We start from the raw sequence: 14579 nt of genomic DNA, 5'->3' as shown, positions 1-14579 counted from the left end.
AAAACAGAATTATGCCAAAAGGAAGAAGAATACCTCTTCCAGGTTTTCAAGGATAATGGATATCCAAAAAACTGGGTCAGAAGATGCCTACACGAACGACATCAGGAAGATAATACATGCCCTGACACACTTATCAGGAACACATCAAAGCTAACTACAAGACTCCTATGACTGCTGGGCATCAGAGTGGCACACAAACCCACATCAACCCTACGACAGCTGCTCACCCGAACCAAAAGCCCACGCCGCACTATGGACAGGACCAATGTCATGATAAGATTCCTTGCAGACACTGTGGGAAACACTACATCAGACATCAGAAAGGAAACTAACAAGGCTACAAAGAGACATGGCCAATACTCACTCATCTCAATCCACATGGATAAGGAGGACCACCAATTCGACTGGAACACTACCAAATTCCTGGGACAAGCTAAGCAGAGACAGGCATGGGAATTCCTAGAAACCTGGTACTCCATGAAGAAAGCCAAAAATAAACACATAGAACTCGACCCCATATAGACTCCACTATGAAGGAAAACCGGAAGTGAGGTAAACCAGCTCAACGGACCCCAGAGTTTAAAAACCAGGCGGGAAAACACACCGACACTTCATCAGGGGCTGCATTGATGATGTTACCAAGCAGGGTAATGAAACGTCTGCGGAACAACAAACCAGATTGGTGAGCCAACCAACCTCAACATCCACAAACCAAGCTACAAATCTACTCCAAAGCCTTGAGTTATTTTAAACTAGGAACCAAAGGAAGTCAGCAAGCACAAAGATAAGTAATACATTTAGTATAAGCCTGGGATGTGCTTCTGGTTGTAAGAAGAGAAGAATGTCTAAAGGTACAAATTTAGCAAGGACAATTGTCTGTGAGTGTGTTTAAACTCAAAGCAGAAAGCAAGATTTTTATTTATTACTGTTCTGGTAGTAAATTCCTACCTGGCATTTTGATTATTGTATTAACTGTTTAGTTAACAGAACATGAAGACAAAACAGAGCAAAATAAGGTACAGGTGTTTTATGTATATGTGCATTAACTGTACCCTCTGGTTTGTAAAGCAAGCATTTGAAAAGTGCTCTTCTTACCTCAGTTATTGTGCCGAATGCAACCCCAATGATGCTGGACTCCTTAGGCATGATATCCCTGGGATTTATCTCAATGCTACCTCTGCAGCCTACAATCTGTAAAATTAAAACAGTTCCAAGTGTCAATCACACTATTTTAAGGACAGCAGTGTTCAGGTCTGAGCACTGCACCTCATGAAGACTACTTTGGCCTTGGAGAAGGTAAAGCACAAGTACATCATGATTATACTGCATTAAAAAGGTTAAATCTACGAGGAGCAGGTTGGAAAGAAAAGGCCTGTATTTTCGTAAGTAATTAAGGTGTTCAAGTTGATTAAAAAGATTGGATAGTTTCCTTTTAGCTAACCCGTTTCAAAAACAAAATATTGTGGATGCTATCCATAATCAGAAATAAAAGCAGAAATTGATAGAAATACTCAGCAGAACAGGCAGAATCTATAGAGAGTAAGTCAGAAGTTTAACAAGCTTCCAGTTGTCTTTCATTTCACTTCCTTGCTCTATTTGTACACTGACCCACCTGTCCTTGGCTTCCTGTAAGACCCAAACAAAACAACCTAAACTTGAAGAAGAACACCGCACTTTCAAGTGAGGCACTTTATAACATTCCAGGCTCAACACTGCTAGGCAGATTCAACTGAAGGTGGCATTGGACAATTATTTGATAAAAGTGATGTAACAGGCTATGGGGAAAAAACAGAAAGTTGTCACAAGGTAATGATGCGCATTTGAAGAGGTGGTAAAGGATGATGAGCTGAACGGCCTGTAAGTTTTCTGTGATTATGTGACTATCTTCGTCACAGTTCACAATATTTCTAAGTTTTGCATCAACTACATATTTTAAACTTCCAAGATAATAAAATGTGAGGCTGGATGAACACAGCAGGCCAAGCAGCATCTCAGGAGCACAAAAGCTGACGTTTCGGGCCTAGACCCTTCATCAGAGAGGGGGATGGGGGGAGGGAACTGGAATAAATAGGGAGAGAGGGGGAGGCGGACCGAAGATGGAGAGTAAAGAAGATAGGTGGAGAGGGTGTAGGTGGGGAGGTAGGGAGGGGATAGGTCAGTCCAGGGAAGACGGACAGGTCAAGGAGGTGCCCTAACCCACCTCCTTGACCTGTCCGTCTTCCCTGGACTGACCTATCCCCTCCCTACCTCCCCACCTACACCCTCTCCACCTATCTTCTTTACTCTCCATCTTCGGTCCGCCTCCCCCTCTCTCCCTATTTATTCCAGTTCCCTCCCCCCATCCCCCTCTCTGATGAAGGGTCTAGGCCCGAAACGTCAGCTTTTGTGCTCCTGAGATGCTGCTTGGCCTGCTGTGTTCATCCAGCCTCACATTTTATTATCTTGGAATCTCCAGCATCTGCAGTTCCCATTATCTCTGATACTATTTTAAACTTCCACCTTGGTTACCCAAAAGTGGATCAATTAACATTGATAAAGAAAAGCAGTGTTGCCCAAAGAACTGTAGCATATATTTTTCTTATCACCTTGTTCAGACAAGTTATGACAGATGTCTGAAGCAGGTGGAACTTGAATCTTGAGCTTCTGGCCCAGGGGTAGTGATGCTACCACAATGCCACGACAGCCTCTGACAACAATTTAATCTTGAGTTAGAAGCACAACCATTGCTGTACAAACCTAATCAGGGCAAGAACCATAATTTATACTTTCCTCCAGACTGAGAAACAACCAAGGGCAACAGAATAGCTCAGTGGTTAGTACTGCTGCCTCACTGTGTCAGGGACCTAGGTTTGATTTCAGCTTCAGGTGACTGTCTACATGGAGTTTCCACACTAGAACACAGAACTGTACAGCACAGGAATGGGCCCCTTTGCCCACGATGTTGTGCCAAACATGCCAAATTAAACTAATTCCTCCTACCTGCCTTTAGACAATAGACAATAGACAATAGGTGCAGGAGTAGGCCATTCGGCCCTTCGAGCCAGCACCACCATTCATTATGATCATGGCTGATCATCCACAATCAGTATTTTGGTCCATATCCTTCCATTCCTTGCATATTCATGTACTTACCTAAAAGTCTCTTAAATGCCTCTATTGTATCTGCCTCCACCACCACCCCTGATAGTATGTTCCACACTTCTACCACTCTCTGTGTAAAAAATTTGCCCCTCACATCTCCTTTGAACACTCCTTCTCTCAAGTTAAATGCATGCCCCCTAGTATTAGACATTTCATATCCGGGAAAAAGATTCTGACTGTCATACTGACCTGTGCAACTCATAATTTTATAGGCTTCCACCCCTCATCCTCCGCTGCTCAAGAGAAAACAACCCAAGCTCTTCCAGCCTCTCCTTATAGCTCATATCCTCTAATCCAGGCAGCATCCTGGTTAACCTCTTCTGCACTCTCTCCAAAGTGTCCACATCCTTCCTATAATGTGGCGTGCAGAACTGAACATAGTACCCCAAGTGTGGCCTAACCAAAGTCTTATAAAGCTGCAACATGATATCCTGACTCTTGCACTCAATTCCCTGACCAGCAAGGCAAGCATGCCATATGCCATCATTACCTCCCTATGTACTTGCGTGGCCACTTTCAGGGAGTTATGAACTTGAACCTCAAGATCCCTGTGGACATCAATGCTGTTTAGGGTCCTGCCATTAGCAGTATATTTTTCCTTAACATTTGATCTCCCAAAATGCAGCACCTCACATTTATACGGATTAAAGTCCATCTACCATTTTTCTGCTCCTAACTGCAACTGATCTATATCCGCTGTAATCTGAAACATTCTACACTATCCACAACTCCGCTGATCTTTGTATTATCTGCAAATTTACTAATCCCAGCCATCTACACTTCCATCCAAGTCATTTATATATATCATCAACAGTAGAGGTCCCAGTTTGGATTCCTGCTGAACACCACTGGTCACAGACATCCAGACTGAGAAACAACCTTCCACCACTACCCTCCATCTACTCGGGTCAAGCCAATTCTGAATCCATGTAGCCAAGCCATCATGGATCCCATGCATCTTATTCTTCTAGTTGAGCCTACCATGACAGTCCTTCTTGAAAGCCTTACTAAAATCCATGCAAACAATATCCACTGTTCTACCGTCGCCAATCACCTTTGTCACCTCCTCAAAAAATTTAATCAAGCTAGTAAGACATGACCAGCCCTGCACAAAGCCATACTGTCTGTCCCTCAGTAGGCCATGCTTTTCCAATCACATGTAAATCCTATCCATAAGAATTTTCTCCAATAGCTCCCAACCACCAATGTCCGACTCACTGATCTGTAATTTCCTGGATTATCCACGCCACATGCTAGCGAGGTGAGGAATAGGGAGTGAGAGCAGTTGAACACGTGGCTGCAGGGATGGTGCAGGAAGGAGAGATTCAGATACCTGGATAATTGAGGCTCATTTTGGGGTAGGTGGGACCTCTACGAAAGGGATGGTCTACACCTGAACCAGAGGGGTACCAATATCCCGAAGCCCATCTAAGCTCAGTGGTTAGTACTGCTGCCTCACTGTGTCAGGGACCTAGGTTTGATTTCAGCTTCAGGTGACTGTCTACGTGGAGTTTCCACGCTAGAACACAGAACTGTACAGCACAGGAATGGGCCCCTTTGCCCACGATGTTGTGCCAAACATGCCAAATTAAACTAATTCCTCCTGAATATATCCTGAAGCCCAACTCTTAACCTCCTGGACACTGGAGCTACAATTCAGGTTCCCATCTCCCTGCTGAATTAGTTTTAACCCTCCCGAAGAGCAAAAGCTTTTGCTCTTCGGGAGGGTTAAAACTAATTCAGCAGGGAGATGGGAACCTGAATTGTAGCTCCAGTGTCCAGAAGGTTGAGAGTTGTGAAGTCATAAATAAGGTTTCAAGGTCACTGGCGTGTACTGGTAGGCAGGAGGGTGGTTTGAAGTGTGTCCACTTCAACGCCAGGAGCATCCAGAATAAGGTGGGTGAACTTGAAGCATGGACTGGTACCTGGGACTTCGATGTTGTGGCCACCTCGGAGACATGGGTAGAGCAGGGACAGGAATGGTTGTTGCACGTTCCAGGGTTTAGATGTTTCAGTAAGATCAGGGAAGGTGGTAAAAGAGGTGGAGGTGTGGCATTATTAGTCAAGGACAGTATTATGGTGGCAGAAAGGCCGTTTGATGAGGACTCGTCCACTGAGGTAGTATGGACTGAGGTCAGAAATGGGAAAGGAGAGATCACACTGTTAGGAGTTTTCTATAGGCCTCCAAAAAGTTCCAGAGATGAAGAGGAAAGGATTGCCAAGATGATTCTGGGTAGGTGCGAAAGTAACAGGGTAGTTGTGATGGGGGACTTTAACTTTCCAAATATTGACTGGAAACGCTATAGGCCGAGTGCGTTAGATGGGTCAGTTTTTGTCCAATGTGTGCAGGAGAGTTTCCTGACACAGTATGTGGATAGGCCAACAAGAGGTTTTCCTGACACAGTATGTGGATAGGCCAACAAGAGGTGAGGCCACTTTGGATTTGGTTCTGGGTAATGAACCAAACCAGGTGTTCGATTTGGAGGTAGGCGAGCACTTCGGTGATAAGTGACCACAATTCGGTTACGTTTACTTTAGTGATGGAAAGGGACAGGTATATACCGCAGGGTAAGAGTTATAGCTGGGGGAAAGGCAATTATGAGGCGATTAAGTAAGATTTAGGATGCACAGGATGGGGAAGAAAACTACGGGGGCTGGGCACAATTGAAATGTGGAGCTTGTTCAAGGAATAGCTACTGCGTGTCCTTGATAAGTATGTACCTGTCAGGCAGGGAGGAAGTGGTCGAGCGAGGGAACCGTGGTTTACTAAAGAAGTTGAAACTCTCCTCATGGGGAAGAAGGAGGCTTATGTAAAGATGAGGCGTGAAGGCTCAGATAGGGTGCTTGAGAATTACAAGTTAGCCAGGAAGTACCTAAAGAGAGAGCTAAGAAGAGCCAGGAGGGGACATCAGAAGTCTTTGGCAGGTAGGATCAAGGAAAACCCTAAAGCTTTCCATAGGCATGTCAGAAACAAAAGAATGACGAGAGTAAGATTACAGCCAGTCAAGGGCAGTACTGGGAAGTTGTGTGTGGAGTCCGAGCAGATAGGAGAACCACTAAATGAATAATTTGCATCAGTATTCACACAGGAAAAAGACAACGTTGTTGAGGAGAATACTGAGATACAGGCTCTTAGACTAGGCCGGATTGAGGTTCATAAGGAGGAGGTGTTAGCAATTCTGGAAAGTGTGAAAGTAGATAAGTCCCCTGGGCTGGATGGGATGTAGCCTAGGATTCTCTGGGAAGCTAGGGAGGAGATTGCACAGACTTTGGCTTGGATCATTATGTCATCATTGTCTATAGGAATAGTGCCAGAATACTGGAGGATAGCAAATGTTGTCCCCTTGTTCAAGAAGGGGAGTAGAGACAACACTGATAATTACAGACCAGTGAGCCTTACTTTGGTTGTGGGTAAAGTGTTGGAAAGGATTATAAGAGATAAGATTTATAATAATCTAGAAAGGAAAAACTTGATTAGGGATAGTCAACACAGTTTTGTAAACGGTAGGTCATGTCTCACAAACCTTATTGACTTCTTTGAGAAGGTGACCAAACAGATGGAAGAGCGTAAAGTGGTTGATGTGGTGTATATGGATTTCAGTAAAGCATTTGGTAAGGTTCCCCACGGTAGGCTATTGCATAAAATACAGAGTCATGGGATTGAGGGTGATTTAGCGGTTTGGATCAAGATTTGGCTAGTTGGAAGAAGACAAAGCATGGTGGTTGATGGGAAATATTAATTCTAGAGTTCAGTTACTAGTGTTGTACCGCAAGGATCTATTTTGGGGCCACTGCTGTTTGTCATTTTTATAAATGACCTGGATGAGGGCGTAGAAGGATGGGTTAGTAAATTTGCAGATGTCACTAAAGTCAGTGGAGTTGTGGATAGTGCGGAAGGATGTTGCAGGTTACACAGGGGCATAGGTAAACTGCAGAGATGGGCTGAGAGGTGGCAAATGGAGTTTAACGCGGAAAAGTGTGAGGTGATTCACTCTGGAAGGAGTAACAGGAATACAGAGTACTGGGCTAATGTTAAGATTCTTGGTAGTATGGATGAGCAGAGAGATCTTGGTGTCCATGTACGTAGATCCCTGAAAATTGCCACCCAGGTTGATAGGGTTGTTAAGAAGGTATACGGTGTGTTAGGTTTTATTGGTAGAGGGATGGAGTTTCAGAGGCATGAGGTCATGTTGCAGCTGTACAAAACCCTGATGCGGCCGCACTTGGAGTATCGCTTACAGTTCTGGTCACCACACTATAGGAAGGAATTGGAAGCATTGGAAAGGGTGCAGAGGAGAGTTATCAGGATGTTGCCTGGTATGGAGGGAAGGTCTTATGAGGAAAGGCTGAGGGACTTGAGGGTGTTTTCATTAGATAGAAGAAGGTTAAGAGGTGACCTAATAGAGACATACAAGATGATCAGAGGATTAGATAGGGTGTACAGTGAGAGCCTTTTTCCTCGGATGGAGATGGCTAGCACGAGGGGATATAGCTTTAAATTGAGGGGTGATAGATATAGGACAGACGCCACAGGTGAGTCCTTTACTCAGAGAATAGTAAGGGCGTGGAATGCCCTGCCTGCAACAGTAGTAGACTCGCCAAGTTTAAGGGTATTTAAATGGTCATTGGATAAACATATGGTTGATAACGGAATGGTGTAGGTTAGATGGGCTTCAGTTTGGTTTCACGGGTCGGTGCAACATCGAGGGCCAAAGGGCCTGTACTGCGCTGTAATGTTCTATGTTCTATTTCCCTTCTTGAATAGAAGAATAATATCAGCTACTTACTCGTCATCCAGGACCTCCCCTGTGGCTCATAAGATGCAAAGATCTTGGTCAAGGTTTTCTCCATTCTCCCCATGTCTGTGTGGGTTTCCTCCATGGGCTCCAGTTTTTTTTTCACAGTTCAAAGATGTGTAGATAAGGTGGACTGGCCGTGCTAAATTGCCATGATGTCCTGGGATGTTCAAGCTAGGTGGATTAGCTACAGGAAATAGGGTAGTGGTTGGGTCTGCGTGGGATGCTCTTCAAAGGATAGGTTTAGACTTGATGGGTCAAATAGCCTGCTTCCACACTACAGGGATTCTATGATTCCATGTTTCCTGTCACTCAAGCGAACTTCATATCCAGGCTAATAAAATGTGAGGCTGGATGAACACAGCAGGCCAAGCAGCATCTCAGGAGCACAAAAGCTGACGTTTCGGGCCTAGACCCTTCCCCATGTCTGTGCTTGCTTTAAAATTGTTATATTTCTTATCTTATGTTGGTTTTGAAAATCTGAAACAGTGATTGTATTTCTCTCCCTGCAGACATTGTCAACCTTTTGAATGTTTCCAGGATTTTCTGAAAGGAGACGTGACATTAAAATCAGACCTTGGTAGTTGAGAGATAATAAAGTGTGGAGGTGGATGAACACAGCAGGCCAAGCAGCATCTCAGGAGCACAAAAGCTGACATTTCGGGCCTAGACCCTGAGATAATGTCAGGATGCACTTCTACACACAAAGGATTCATGGAAATCAGGAATACTCCCTCAAAAAAAAATTGAAATTTGACATCAACGGAGCTTTTAAAATGGAGATCAGCAGATTTTTGTTGGTTATGATAAAGAGTTATGAACCACTACTGGTAACACAGATAAGATCAGCTATGATCTAACCAAACAGCATATTAGATGAAGAGAAGTGGTTATATGTAGCATGAATTGTACTGGAATACAAATTGGACTGAATGGCATATTCCTGTTGCAATGTTGAAGGATGTGGTACTTACAGCCACTCGCCCACCAGTTGCAAGCAGTTGTAGATCATTGCTCAGATTCACATTGGACAACATTTCAATGATCACATCCACTCCTTGACCATTAGTGTAATCCTTGACAGAGAGAGTGAGGTTAAGAGTTAGATACATAAAAGCCAACTGATCCAGATCTGGTTTATTTTTGGTGCGACCCTCTCAGTTCTTGCGTACAATTCAATTAGATCAATAAACTACGTGGTCAGTTTAGCAGAACAAAAAGTACAATTGAATAAAGAATTGTAACAGTGGTAAGAGAAAACAAATTTGTAGCACTGCAGAGCTTTCCAAAACCTCAGTGAGTCCCAAAGCACTTTTCAGCCATTATATTCTTTCTGAAGTGCAGTGACTATTATAATGTAGGATTATAATTATAATTAATGTCTGCACAGAGATCCCACGAGACAGTAATGATCCTCTCAGTAGAACTGTTTTGGTGACGCTGGCTGCTGGATAAATATTGGTTTTAACTCCCCTGTTCTTCTTCAAAATAGTGCTGGGGATAATTTATAACTACATGAGTGAGCTAATAGAACCTCACCCAAAACATCTGAAAGCCAGCATATCTTAAGAGTGCAGCACTGCCACAATATTGCTCTAGAACATCAACCTAGATTTTACACTGTGTGTGCAGTCGAATCTCAATCCACATAATGTTACTACTTGGCTTAATAGTGAACTTCATTGATTTGAAACAGCAACAAATATTTGAACAGTAAACAAAACAACAAAGAAGCTCAGTCTGTTTGACCTAAACCTTGTATAGAAGATCATTCACAGTGAACAGCTCTATGGTCACAGTCCACCTTTTCAGTCACTTGTGATGGTGTGTGCTGCACAGATGTAGTCCACCGCTACTGATTAGTTGATCACAATGTATTGCTCGGGGGGCTATGAGAGGAAAGGGAGTTTGGGTGCTAAAAGGTAGTTTTAAACAGAATAGAATTTGTGTTTTGGTGAACTATGATTGTGACAGTAGTGAAGAGCTCAAGAGACAGAAATAGAACATAGAACATTACAGCACAGTACAGGCTCTTCGGCCCTCGATGTTGTGCCGACCTGTCATACCGATCTCAAGCCCATCTAACCTACACTATTCCATGTACGTCCATATGCTTGTCCAGTGACGACTCAAATGTACCTAAAGTTGGCAAATCTACTACTGTTGCAGGCAAAGCGTTCCATTCCCTTACTACTCTCTGAGTAAAGAAACCACCTCTGACATCTGTCCTATATCTTTCACCCCTCAATTTAAAGCTATGCCCCCTTGTGCTCGCCGTCACCATCCTAGGAAAAAGGCTCTCCCTATCCACCCTATCTAACCCTCTGATTATTTTATATATTTCAATTAAGTCACCTCTCAACCTTCTTCTCTCTAATGAAAACAGCCTCAAGTCCCTCAGCCTTTCCTCGTAAGACCTTCCCTCCATACCAGGCAACATCCTAGTAAATCTCCTCTGCACCCTTTCCAAAGCTTCCACATCCTCCTTATAATGCTGTGACTAGAACTGTACACAATACTCCAAGTGCGGCCGCACCAGGGTTTTGTACAGCTTCACCATAACTTCTTGCTTCTGGAACTCGATCCCTTTATTAATAAAAGCTAAAACACTGTATGCCTTCTTAACAGCCCTGTCAACCTGGGTGGCAACTTTCAAGGATCTGTGTACACGGACACTGAGATCTCTCTGCTCATCTACACTACCAAGAATCTTACCATTAGCCCTGTACTTTGCCTTCCGGTTACTCCTACCAAAGTGCATCACCTCACACTCATCTGCATTAAACTCCATTTTGTACAATAGCCTACTGTGGGGAACCTTATCGAACGCCTTGCTGAAATCCATATACACCACATCAACCGGTTTATTCTCAACTACCTGTTTGGTCACCTTCTGAAAGAACTCAATAAGGTTTGTCAGGCACGACCTTCCCTTCACAAAACCGTGCTGACTATCCCTAATCAATTTATTCTTTTCTAGATGATTATAAATCCTATCCCTTATCACCTTTTCCAACACTTTACCAACAACTGAGGTAAGGCTCACTGGTCTATAATTACCAGGGTTGTCTCTACTCCCCTTCTTGAACAGGGGAACCACATTTGCTATCCTCCAGTCATCTGGCACTATTCCTGTAGACAATGACAAGTTAAAGATCAATGCCAAAGGCTCGGCAATCTCCTCCCTGGCTTCCCAGAGGATCCGAGGATAAATCCCATCCGGCCCAGGGGACTTATCTATCTTCACCTTCTGAAGGATTTCTAATACCTCTTCCTTTTGAACCTCAATCCCACCTAGTCTAGTAGCCTGTATCTCAGTATTCTCCTCCACAACATTGTCATTTTCTAGAGTGAATACTGTTGAAAAATATTCATTTAGCGTCATTTTCCAGAGTGAATACTGTTGAAAAATATTCATTTAATGGTCATTTTCTAGAGTGAATACTGTTGAAAAATATTCATTTAGCAAGAGGGGGAAGACAAATAATATTAAGAATGAGAAATTCAACAACAATAAAGGGTCTTTTCGCCCATCACTGTTCCAACTGAAAGTAATTATTCTGACATAGCTTCTTTCACCTAATATTATTGACTTCTAGTTCCTCCCAAACTTATCTGGAGAAAATGCCAAAAGATTGGAGGGTTACCGGGGTTTGGACGGTTTGAGTTATAGGGAAAGGCTGAATAGATGGTGACTATTTTTCCTGGAGCATCGAGGACTAGGGGGTGATCTTATAGAGGTTTATAAAATCATGAGGGGCATGGGCAGGGTAAATAGACAAGGTCTTTTCCCTAGGGTGGGGGAGTTCAAAACTTCAGGGCATAGGTTTAAGGTGAGGGGTGAAAGATTTAGGAGAGATCTAAGGGACAATTTTTTTAGATAGAGGGTGGTGCGTGCAAGGAATGAGCTGCCCGATGAAGTGGTGAAGGCTGGTACAATTACAACATTTAAAAGGCATCTGGATTGGTATATGAGTAGGATTGGATTAGAGTGATATGGGCCAAATGCCGGTAAATGGGACTAGATATATTTAGGAAATCTGGTCGGCATGGACGAGTTCGACCGAAGGGTCTGTTTCCGTGCTATAAATCTTTCTGAATCTATGGCTCCATTGAACTATTTTTTAATTCACTCATGAGTCTTGGGTATTGCTGGCTGGCCAGCATTTATTGCTGTTCCCCAGTTGACCGTTGAGAAGGTGGTGGTGAGCTGCCTTCTTTAACCACTGCCGTCCATGTGTTCTCGGTCGACCCACAATGCTGCTACAGTGGGAATTCTAGCATTTCGAACCAGTGCCCCAAGGAACAGCAATATATTTCCAAGTCATGATCGTGACTGACTTGGAAGGGAACTTGCAGGTGGTGGTGTTCCCATATGTCTGCTGCCCTTGCTGCCCAGTGCATCTTGTAAGAAATACATATTGCTGCTACTGAGCAGTAGTGTGGAGGGAGTGGATGCTTATGAATGTGGTGCCAATCAAGCGGGCTGCTTTGTCCTAGATGGTGATAATGGGAACTGCAGATGCTGGAGAATCGAAGATAATGAAATGTGAGGCTGGATGAACACAGCAGGCCCAGCAGGTCCTGAGATGTTGCTGGGCCTGCTGTGTTCATCCAGCCTCACATTTCATTATCTTGTCCTAGATAGTGTCAAGTTCTGAGGAAGGGGCACAGGACTGAAATATTAACTGTGACTTCTCTTCACAGATGCTGTCAAAACTGATAAGCTTTGTGCTCCTGAGATGCTGCTTGGACTGCTGTGTTCATCCAGCCTCACATTTTATTAGCTTTTCCAACAACTTCTGTTTTTGTTGGTGTAAAGCTTCTTGAATGTTGTGGGAGCTGTACCCATCTAAACAAGTGTGGAGTATTCCATCACACTCCTGATTAGTGCCTTGTAGCTGGTGGGCAGGATTCGGGGAGTCAGGAGGTCAGTTACTCACTGCAGGATTCCTAACCTCTGACATGCCCTTGTAACCACTGTATTTATATGGATAGTCCAGTTTAATTTCTGGTCAATGTCAACTCCAAAGCACATTGATAGTGGGGGCTGTACAGGTGATCTGTACCTGACTACGTAAGGTGACTTATACCTGAATACATTAAGCGTCCCATGCCTGCTTACAAGATGGCAGCTAGAAGCTGAGCAAAACGATATGGTAAGGAAACCGTGGTTTACTAAAAAAATTGTGTCTCTTGTTAAGCAAAAGAGGGAGGCTTATGTGATGATGAGACGAGATGGTTCAGATGAGGCGATGGAGAGTTACAGATTAGCTAGGAAGGATTTAAACAGAGAGTTAAGAAGAGCAAGGAGGGGACATGAGCAGACATTGGCAGGTAGAATAAAGGAGAACCCTAAAGCTTTATATAGGTATGTCAGGAATAAGAGGATGACTAGGGCAGTTGACGTGGTGTACATGGACTTCAGTAAAGCCTTTGATAAGGTTCCACATGGTAGGCTATTGGAGAAAATACAGAGGCACGGGATTGAGGGAGATTTAGCAGTTTGGATCAGAAACTGGCTTTCTGAAAGAAGGCAACGAGTGGTGGTTGATGGAAAATATTCAGCCTGGAGTCAGGTCACTAGTGGTGTGCCTCAAGGACCACCGCTGTTTGTCATTTTTATAATGACTTGGACGCAGGCATAGTGGCTGGGTTAGTAAGTTTGCAGATGACACTAAAGTCGGTGGAGTGGTGGACAGTGTGAAAGAATGTTGCAGGTTGCAGAGGGACTTGGATAAACTGCAGTATTGGGCCAAAAGGTGGCAAACGGAGTTTAATATGGATAAATGTGAGGTGATTCACTTTGGGAAGAATAATAGGAAGGCAGAATACCGGGTCAATGGAAAGATTCTTGGTAGTGTGGATGTGCAGAGGGATCTTGGTGTCCATGTACATAGATCCCTGAAAGTTGCCACCCAGGATGATAGTGCTGTTAAGAAGGCTTACGGTGTGTTAGGTTTTATTGGTACAGGGATTGAGTTCTGGAGCAGTGATGTCATGCTTCAACTGTACAAAACGCTAGTGCCGCATCATTTGGAATACTGCGTGCAGTTCTGGTCGCCCCATTACAGGAAGGATGTGGAAGCATTGGAAAAGGTGCAGAGGAGATTTACCAGGATGTTGCCTGGTCTGGAACACAGGCCCTATGAAGAAAGGCTGAGGGACTTGGGTTTGTTCTCATTGGAGAGAAGGAGGCTAAGAGGGGATTTAATAGAGACATACAAGATGATCTGAGGATTAGATAGGGTGGACAGTGAGAGTCTTTTTCCGAGGATGATGACTTCAGCTTGTACAAGGGGGCATAGCTACAAATTGAGGGGTGATAGATTTAAGACAGATGTCAGAGGCAGGTTCTTTACTCAGAGAGTGGTAAGGCGTGGAACACCCTGCCTGCCAATGTAGTTAACGCCACCACATTGGGGGCATTTAAACAGTCCTTGGATAAGCATATGGATAATGACGGGATAGTGTAGGGGGAAGAGCTTTTAGATTAGTTCACAGGTCGGCGCAACATTGAGGGCCGAAGGGCCTGTTCTGCGCTGTATTGTTCTATGTTCTATGTTCTAAAACAAAGCGGTCTGCTCACATTGTGAAATATAATGGTAACTTTGAACAGAATCGCTAGAAGGTCAGTAAAAT

General features: G+C 43.8%; 1 protein-coding gene across 3 annotated transcripts in view; it reads right to left on the bottom strand.

Moving 5' to 3' along the window:
- cryz (crystallin, zeta (quinone reductase)) overlaps positions 1-14579 on the bottom strand; it is a 46485-nt gene that overhangs the window by 5067 nt on the left and 26839 nt on the right. For 2 of the 3 annotated variants that reach the window (XM_048538912.2, XM_048538914.2), the window contains exons 7-8: positions 8912-9013; positions 1096-1191 (exon numbers count right to left, since the gene is read on the bottom strand). In XM_048538912.2, the coding sequence (XP_048394869.1) occupies positions 1096-1191; positions 8912-9013 (198 nt within the window). The remainder of the gene's footprint in view (positions 1-1095; positions 1192-8911; positions 9014-14579) is intronic. The other variant, XM_059648184.1, reaches the window with a different exon arrangement.

The sequence above is a fragment of the Stegostoma tigrinum genome, chromosome 8 (genome assembly GCF_030684315.1).
Source record: "Stegostoma tigrinum isolate sSteTig4 chromosome 8, sSteTig4.hap1, whole genome shotgun sequence".
Classification (NCBI taxonomy): Eukaryota; Metazoa; Chordata; class Chondrichthyes; order Orectolobiformes; family Stegostomatidae; genus Stegostoma; species Stegostoma tigrinum.
The sequence above is the reverse complement of the archived record's forward strand: the minus strand, read 5'-3'. Positions and strand labels throughout refer to the sequence as shown.